The sequence below is a fragment of the Neurospora tetraspora genome (genome assembly GCF_033439725.1).
Source record: "Neurospora tetraspora strain CBS 560.94 chromosome Unknown B0H65scaffold_8, whole genome shotgun sequence".
In the NCBI taxonomy this organism is placed as follows: Eukaryota; Fungi; Ascomycota; class Sordariomycetes; order Sordariales; family Sordariaceae; genus Neurospora; species Neurospora tetraspora.
Genome location: NW_026944390.1, coordinates 2,357,216 through 2,366,387, shown reverse-complemented (window position 1 = coordinate 2,366,387; position 9,172 = coordinate 2,357,216). Strand labels below are relative to the sequence as shown.

Below are 9,172 nucleotides of genomic sequence, written 5' to 3'. Positions count from 1 at the left end.
ATTCATTTAATATTCCTTAAACTATAATTAAAAATGTAGCATTAGGGGGTTAGATTTTCTTTCGTATTACTAATAATTGGGCAATAATAAATTAAAAACGCCCGGTTTAAAATATAATTAAAAATACTCTGACTAATAAATATTTTTAGCAAGGTCTTTCTAATCAAGGAATAGAATAGTAAGAACAGCCGCCCAAATTTTAAAGGTCGAAACTTCTAAGACAGCGAATGTAAAAAGACTTATAATAAATTACTACTTAAATAATTCAATAAGAATAAGTAAATAGTCTTCGCGAATTAATTAAATGTATTTAATATAAAATATAATATTGGATAATATAGGGTTTTAATACGTAAGTATAAAAAGGAGAATTTAATTATTTAGCGTTAAAGGTAAATATTTCTATTTATATTTAATGAGTTAATATAAATTATAAAATAAGGTATTATGAATCGGGCTTATAAAAAAGTATGTACCTTAGGAAACATAAATAGAGGGAATTCCTAATATTCTATTATTAATTATATTACCGCGTTATTCTATTCTATTACTTTTTCTATACTATACTTCTTCTTTTATAATAACTATCCGGATTCTTTACTATATCTAACATTCTTATCGGCGTTCTTTACGGGCTATACCAACGGTAGTGGCCACGCTATAATTAAAATAATCGAATCTTCGGTTAATTAATAGAATCCAATATAACGTATAGGTTAAAAATATTATATTTCGTACGTAATTATTATATACTTATTATCGATTACGTTGGGTTATCTACCTAATTAGTTTCTTTTTTTACTAAAAATAATATATTAAGAATATTATATTAATAACACCGCTCGTTTTTACCTAACTTATCTATAACGAAGGTTACAATTAATAAAATAAATAAAGTTTAGCCAAAAAATACGTCTATAGGATTATGAATCTTGATTTATCTACAAACTAAGCCCATAACTCATAAAGCAATTAAAGTTTAGCGTAAGAATTAAGAATAAACGGTAGCTATAAATTATACTTGAGGGAAGAAAAATAGAAGAAACGATATAGTAAAGAAATAATATAATAAAATAAGTATAGAAAATTAATAAAATAAATAAAGTTTAACTGAAAAGCACGTTTATAGGGTTATAAATCCTAATTTATCTATAAATTAAACCTACGACTAATAGAGTAATTAAAATTTAATATAAAAATTAAGAATAAACGGTAACTATAAATCGTATTTAAGAAACATATTAATAGAGGAGGTAATATAGTAAAATAAGTACGAATATTAAATATCGATAAAATATAGAGGAATAAATAGCGAATAAAGAAAGACCTACTAAGCGAATAGAAAAAAATATAAGAATATTTAACAAAAACTCGCTAAAACTATTAAATATAATAAGAGTGTAATAATAAAAGTATGATATTTTCCCGATTTATTTATGTATTATTCCGGTATAAATAAAGGATTAAATTCCGATTAACCTAGCTAATTCTAACTATATAATTAATTCTAACTATATATTTTTAAATTCATTTATTAATTTAGCACGAATAACGACGATATTAAGGTCTACCCAATTAATCTATATAGTAACCCCTAAAGTATTACGTTCTTAAGCGTTTTATAAATCTATACTATATATATATAACAAAATAACCGCTAGAGAAGCGGCAGGTTAGTAATATATATAATATAAACATTCTAATATATAATAATACTTAAAATAATTTTAAAATATAAAATTATTACAACTTAACATCTCGCCCTATAAATATTCAATTAATTATTAATATACTATAAAGCTATATTATACTATATATTACCTATTTACGCGTAGGCTATTCAATTACAATTATATAAAGCGAATAATTGGTAAGACTTTATAATAATATAAACCCGCCTAAGTACTAACGCTAAAATTTATATTCCTTTACAAAATAGAAAATCATTATACTGCGAACAATATATAAAGAATACCAATATATAACGAAACGCTTCGAATATAACAAATCAACTAACCTAATAGCCTAAACCGGATATATACGTATTTCTGGTCCTAATATCGGAAGGCGCCCACCCAAGGGAATAATAAAAATAGTAGAAGCCTATAACCAAAATGATGAATAAATTCAAATAATAAACCGAAAACAATAAGCAGCCAAATTAAACTGAATAAATAAATAACTTAACTAAATAATCTCATATTCGCCAAATACATTACAAACGAAGTTATCCCGCGCCCCACGCCTAAGGACAGCCTAATACTATTAAAGCTATCGAAAACCCAAATAAGAAAAAAATCGATAGTTTACTCAATTACCTAATACATTCCGGGCTTACGAATCCAATTTAATTAGCTTATAAAAATTAAAATAAATATATTAATATAATTAACCTATATAAAAACTACAATTAATGAAATAAAATAAAATAAAGACGAAGGAACTTATTTTACGTTGAAAATATAAAATATAAATTCAACTTCGAAAATAAAAATCTATTTCGGAACCCTCTATTAAAAATAAAAACTACTTATAAATAATCAATAATAATATTATAATTGATATAAAATAAGGTTTATTTAAATAAAATTTTTAAAATAATGAAGGAAAATAAGAATAAAAAAAGTACTATTAGTACGCAAAATTTATTTCTCTATAGAGAAACGGTAAATAAAGTACTAGGAAGATTAGGGATAATAATTAATAGTAATACTACAATTAATATATAATAAGGCTTATATAAATTAAATTACTAATATAATAAAATGAGAACGAAAAAATACTACTAATATAAAGAATTTATTTCTCTATGGAAGAATGATAGGTAGGGTATTAATTTGGAAGGATTAGGGGAAAATAATCGATAATAATACTATAATTAATATATAATAAAGTTTATTCAAATTAAAATATAGATATAATAAAATAAAAACGAGATTAAAAATACTACTAATATTTAAACTAATATTCAAAGTTTATTGCTCTATAGAAAAATAATAAATTGAGTACTATTAAAATAAGCTCCGTTAATATTAATTATTACCGTAACTGATTTACTACTAATTATAATACCCGTAAATAATATTATAAAATCGAATGAACAATATAATATACGATAACAAAATATAAAATAGCGTCAAAACTATTATATATAACCCTCAGTTATTAATTATATAAATAAAATTATAATATAAAATGCAAGTAGAAAAAGAAGTTATAAAGGCCTTACCTACGTAGAAATAAATATAAAAAGCTATTACTACTAATATCGAAAATAGTATAGAAACTTTAATATTAAAAGTAAGTAAATATATTCCTTATTTAATACTATTATTAAAACTCCGAACGAATAACCCTTATCAGAATTACAATTATTATCTATAACCGACTAACAAGATAATAAAAAAAAAGAGCAAATAAAGGCTAAAAAAACTAATATTACCTATTAAACCGGACTATTATTATAACCTTCTTAATAGCTCAAAAAGGTCTTATACCTATCTTTAACGTAATTTTTCAAATTAAATTAAATAAGTAGCGTATTAGCGCCTACTAAATTATCTATATTAAACTTATAAGTATTATATTAAATTTTTTTCCTAAATATCTTATATATTTAGATATATTTTTTTTCAATTCCGAAATATTTTAGTATATTATATAAAGAGCTATTAGTCCTACATACCTTATATCTAACACCCTTATATATAGTATATTTCCTTAACGAAATAATGACGTCAAAACGCCTCTTTACGAATTTTAGGGTTTCCGTCTTATTTATATTAAATTTAACGGTTTTAGAGAAAATCGCGTAAAGAGTCCTTATTAAAAGGGTAGTAAGCGTGAAGAACTTTGTATAATTAATAGAATTGCCCTAATTATATATAAAAAAGTTCGCTGAGATTTATAAATTATTTTACTATTCCCTAACTACCTTAATAATAAAACGAACATTTTCTTTAGCTACTTTAGCAATAAAACGAATTTTTTTTTTGGTTACCTTAATAGGATAACGAATATCTTCTTCGGTTACCTTAATAATAAAATAAATATTTTCTTTATTTATTTAAATAACAAAACGGGCCTCTTCTTTAAAAGTAAAATAAGCTTCTTCGGCTACTTCGAACTTAATTAAAAGGGCTTACTTATTAATTTAAGGCTACTTAAATAGGTTTGTAAATAACGAAAGTAAATTAAGGTAATTACTTTCTTTTTCTACAGAGAAATCCCTCTTAAACGGTTAATTTATATGTAGTAATTTACCTTAGTTTAATAATTTAATATTGGAATTTAAATTAGTTAATTGTAATATTTATTATATTATTATATAGTTTGTAATATAAATAGTTATTAATTATGCCGATACGTTAATATGAATATAGGTTTTCGAAAGTTTTTTTATTAATATATTTTAATAAGTACGGAGAATAGTAAATAAAGCCGTTTGGGATAGAATTATTTTAGAAAAACGGCGGGACGATAGAATTATAAATGCGATTAAAGATTTGACAGTAATTACTCAAAAGGGTTTTTATAAATTTAATAAGAGGTTAGTAAGTATTTAAAAGATAATTAAAAATAAATATAGTAAATTATTAGGTATTATAGAAAAAGTAACGGACGTAATAGGCGAGAATATATAAGAGTTTCTATAATTAGAATTAGGTTACGAATTTATCCGATAAAGGATACATAATTTGATAACGGGGTTAGAATAATTATTAATATTTAATTATAATATTAAATAAATACCTTTTTCATTAAATTATATTCGATTTTACCTATAGAATTCTGTACTATATAATTATTCCTTTCTATTTAGTTTTAAAATTAAAATTAGAACGTAAAAGAGGAATTTATTAATGCTTCGTCCTACTTTTATAAATAATAGTTGGATTCTATTCTTATTATATTATAATTTAACCGATTTATTAATAAATTCGTTCGATATTCGAATTTAATATTAAATTCTATTTATATTTGTTCGTATACTATAAGATAATAACCGGGTCTTATATTCCTGCCCGTCCGTTAGTTTTCATGCATTAGTAATACGTGCTTTATATTAAGTAATTTTTTTTATTTCGTATATATAAATAGAGGCTAGGTATTTAATATTTCTATATAAGGAATTATATTAAATTTAAAACTTATATATTAGAACTTTCTCCATAAATAAATATTTACCGGTAATTATTTTACTATTTATTATTTTAATATGTAGTATTTTAGTATATTTGAATTTATAATATGTTTTATAATCTTATTTTTAAATACAAAAAATATAATATATAATTCGAATTAATAGCCTTTTAAAAATATTACCCGTATAAATACTAATTATACTATAGTACTAATTCTTATAATATAATCGCTAACCGAGTCTATATAAAGTTTAAATAATGTTATTTTAAGAAATTAAAGCTAGCATAAGTAGTTGAGCGAATAAGATTACATTTATCCCGGTTTTATCCGAAATTAATTTATATTATAAATTTCATTCGATATTTTACTCCTCTTAGTAGATACGTATAGTATGATGCAAATAGCATAATGACGTATTCGTATTTATTAGTTTAGGGAGAGGAATAATCGTTATATTAATTAAAATCTTTTTTTTTTTTCAAATTTCTTTTCCCTAATCCTTCTTCAACTATTTAAATATTTATTCATTTACCCCTATTTACCCCCCGCCGCTCTTCCGAAATCTATTAAAATTAATTAGAGATTTATTAACGATTTATTTTTATAATAGTACCCGCTTATTGTAAATTTATAATCTTTTAATATATATAAAGAATATTTAGATAGCGATTAGAAACCTATTAAATCCGAAGATAAGGGTAAGCGCTAGGCCGTAGTACCCCCTTTAGAAATTAATAAATATATAAGTATTAAAACCGATTATTAATTTATCTTTAATTTATTTTTAATTTATCTTTGCTAATTACTTTATAGGGCGTATATATGGTCGCCCCTAGTAAGATTTTTTACCATTGGAAAGAGTTTGAGCCGGATTATAATAGCGCGGATATTTAATATAGTTTCGATATAAATAATATTTGAAAATTATTAGTATCAAATTAATAATTAATCTTTAACTTATTTAGATTATATTTACTATCTATAGCCATTTTATTAAATATTTAAAGGGTGTTTACGATATTTTTAAAGAGTATTTGCCTAACGTTTTAGTCTGAGGTATTAAGGTTAAGGTTTATATAGTTATTATTAGTATATAATTTATCCTTAATTAATTTTTAAATAATTTGAAATTAATTACGGATAAACTTAGGATAGTATAAGGATTTTATAGCCTTTATAACCTTTAGTTAGGCCATAACCGTCCCTATCTTTAATAGGACTTTATAGCCAGTTATTCCTAAGAAACGTAAGGTAGCGGTTATTAATAAAGAATTGGATTTATTAGATTTACTATTAATTGAGAAGGAGGAGTAGTAGGAGGTATAAGAAGAAGAATAGAAGGAGGAGTAGGAGGAGGAGTAGTAGGAAGTATAGGAGGAGGAGTAAGAGGAAGAGTAGGAGGAGGAGTAAGAGGAAGTATAGAAGGAGGAGTAGTAGGAGGTATAGGAGGAGGAATAGTAAGAAGTATAGGAGAAAAGGAGTAAGGAGGAGGCGGATACGGAGGAAGACAGTCTTATAGAAGTCCCCTTTTAGAAGAATAGTAATGTAAATATTCTAAATAAATTATTGATCTATTCCTAATATATCCTTTATTTATTTTTAATTAATTTAATTAATATTTAAGTTAATACCTAATTAATAAAAGAATATATAAAAAGCGTAATAATATTGTTTCCTCTATTAAATTTATTTGCGTGGTATGTAAAGAGTTTAAGCGTATTCATAAATTTCACTTTAAATATATTTTTAATAAATCTTTTATTAATTATTGATTTATTATAGGTCTTCTTCCTTACTGTCTTAAGTAGGGCGGTAAAGGCCAGAGTTATACTATTTAGTACGAATTCTGCTGCTATCCGGATAAGCTTACGGAATTTACTCCTTCTTTATTTTATAATTTAAAATATATCTTAAATATATTATAAATATATTATCGGACTTTATATTTTTCTACGGGGGAATTTTGGGCGAGCGAGTGAGGTTGTTTCTCTACGGGGGGACTTTTGTATATACGACCCGGATGAGCCTATAAAGTTTAATTTCCTCGTTTATGGTTTAAAATATATTCTAAATATATTATAGATATATTATCAGACTTTGTTCGAATTACTATTATTAATTTGATATATTGAATTGACTCCGTACGAATACGTATTGTAATAATTGTGTTAACCTTTTTCTTTTGTGGGTCGGATTAATTTTGTATGTAAATACACGGACTATAGGGTTAGGAAGCTTTGGGTATGGGGTCGTGTTATCTGACCACTCGTACGTGGGTTGACGTTGTGGGTTCAGACTTCGTTGTTGGAAAATTATACGATATTACGCCTAGACAAGTACTGACCGTACAGGTACACCTGGCAGTCGTCTCAGTCTTTGGATGGCGTGCAGCCGAGGCCGAGCTCGCAGCCAGACATTCCTCCACACGCGCTGTCAATCACTTCTGCTCTTTTTGTATTATGCTCTGATGGCATGGTCGGCTGATAAACAGATCCGGGGGGCCGCGGGGGAATCTCTGGATGGGTATGGAGAAAATGGTGGGGTGAAGTGGAAATCCGAGCAGGAAAACGGACACCGACCCCATGATAAGGCTTGCGTTGGTGTGAAAATGGCAAAGGGCATTTGCGAGATAGTTTTGGAGTTTGGTGCTTCATCTTGGCGCCAATCCTGGGGTAAAAGATGTTGCGCCGCTTCTATTTGGCCCTTTTGCCTTTTTGTCCATAGATCAACGCAAGCAAGACACGCTGGCTGGCTGGGCATGGCTTGGAACCTCTTGACTCTGCCTGAAACTGGAAGCTCAAGACAGACTGAATGGCGACGTGGAGGGCTTCTAACGTTGCATAAAAAGGGTCAAGCCCCCCGGCATACGTCGAGGCTTCTCTCCGGGGCAAAGCCGGCATCATGCCAAAAGACATTTTGTGTAAGCTGCCTGGAGGAGACGTTACGAATCAGGCCGATCAGAGAGAGAGCTTGGGGGCGGTGAGGACGGTGGCTGAGCTTTCACATTGCCGTGAGATGAGATTCATGATCGAACGGGAGTTGGGCGTCATCAAGTCCCAGCTAGCTGTCAATACATTCAGCTTCTCGTCTGTTTTTGCTTGTGCTTCCACTTCAAAGAAAACTCATTTGGTCAGTCTGACTCGTCAGGTTGGGCGACCAGAATTGTCAAAAATTAAAGTCGACACATCACAATCCCGACCTGCTCGTCACTCCCCGCCAGTGTGTTGAGGGGAGCACAACAGGATGCGGGTCAAGACAGCTGTTCCACTTTTGGGAGACAGACACTTGAGGGCTTCCTTTTGCGGTCACGACGAGAAAGCCTCTTCTTCTCGAGAGAACCATACACGTGTTGGGCGGTAGCCGTCGACGAGGTGGACGACCTTGTGCTTTTGTGTGTCTGCCTGTCTGGGCTCCCTTGTCTTGCAAGACCGTCCGATACAGACACAATCGCGTCATGAGGACCACTGTTCTCGCCAGTTTTTGGCCGTCTCCCCCTCATCCGCCGTAGGCACGGCTACACGGCAGATCTCAAGGGCCCCGGCCCAGTCTAATCACGTCAAACCCGCCTGGCACATAAAGCTGAGTTTAAAGTTTGGCGCTTTGCCCATACGAGGAAGATATTGAGGCTTTTTGCATGTGGGGGCTGGTTCGATCATGATGGATCTGCTTGTGAGAGCTCGGAAGGGAGACCACCTAGCACAAAACCATCATGGTGCCAGACTTATCTCTGTGGAGCGTCTCGTTCAGTTCCCCATGTTTTGGGGGTGGAGGACGCTCCACAGAACGACCGACCTGACGGAAATGTGAAATCATGCTCCGGCAGAGACCCTCGCCCAGAAGACAGACAAGAGAGCAGACAGGGAAAGTGTCAGATTCCAGGGTAGCATTCTACCCAGATATGGGTTAGATGCCAGAGTCCCAGCCACCTAATTTACAGGTCTTGGCAAATATGGGTTAACCCCAGAACCCCTTGACCTTCTGGAGGAGAGCGCTCGAGTCAGTCACATATACAGAATTAATTAACTAA

General features: G+C 29.4%; 1 protein-coding gene across 1 annotated transcript; it reads left to right on the top strand.

The window, feature by feature from the left end:
• The first annotated feature begins 7,300 nt into the window (after positions 1 to 7,300).
• Positions 7,301 to 8,190, top strand: B0H65DRAFT_478993 (uncharacterized protein). Its single transcript, XM_062827510.1, has one exon. It carries the CDS (start codon positions 7,526 to 7,528, stop codon positions 8,126 to 8,128), a length of 603 nt encoding a protein of 200 aa, XP_062677898.1. The 5' UTR covers positions 7,301 to 7,525; the 3' UTR covers positions 8,129 to 8,190.
• Positions 8,191 to 9,172: the final 982 nt, after the last annotated feature.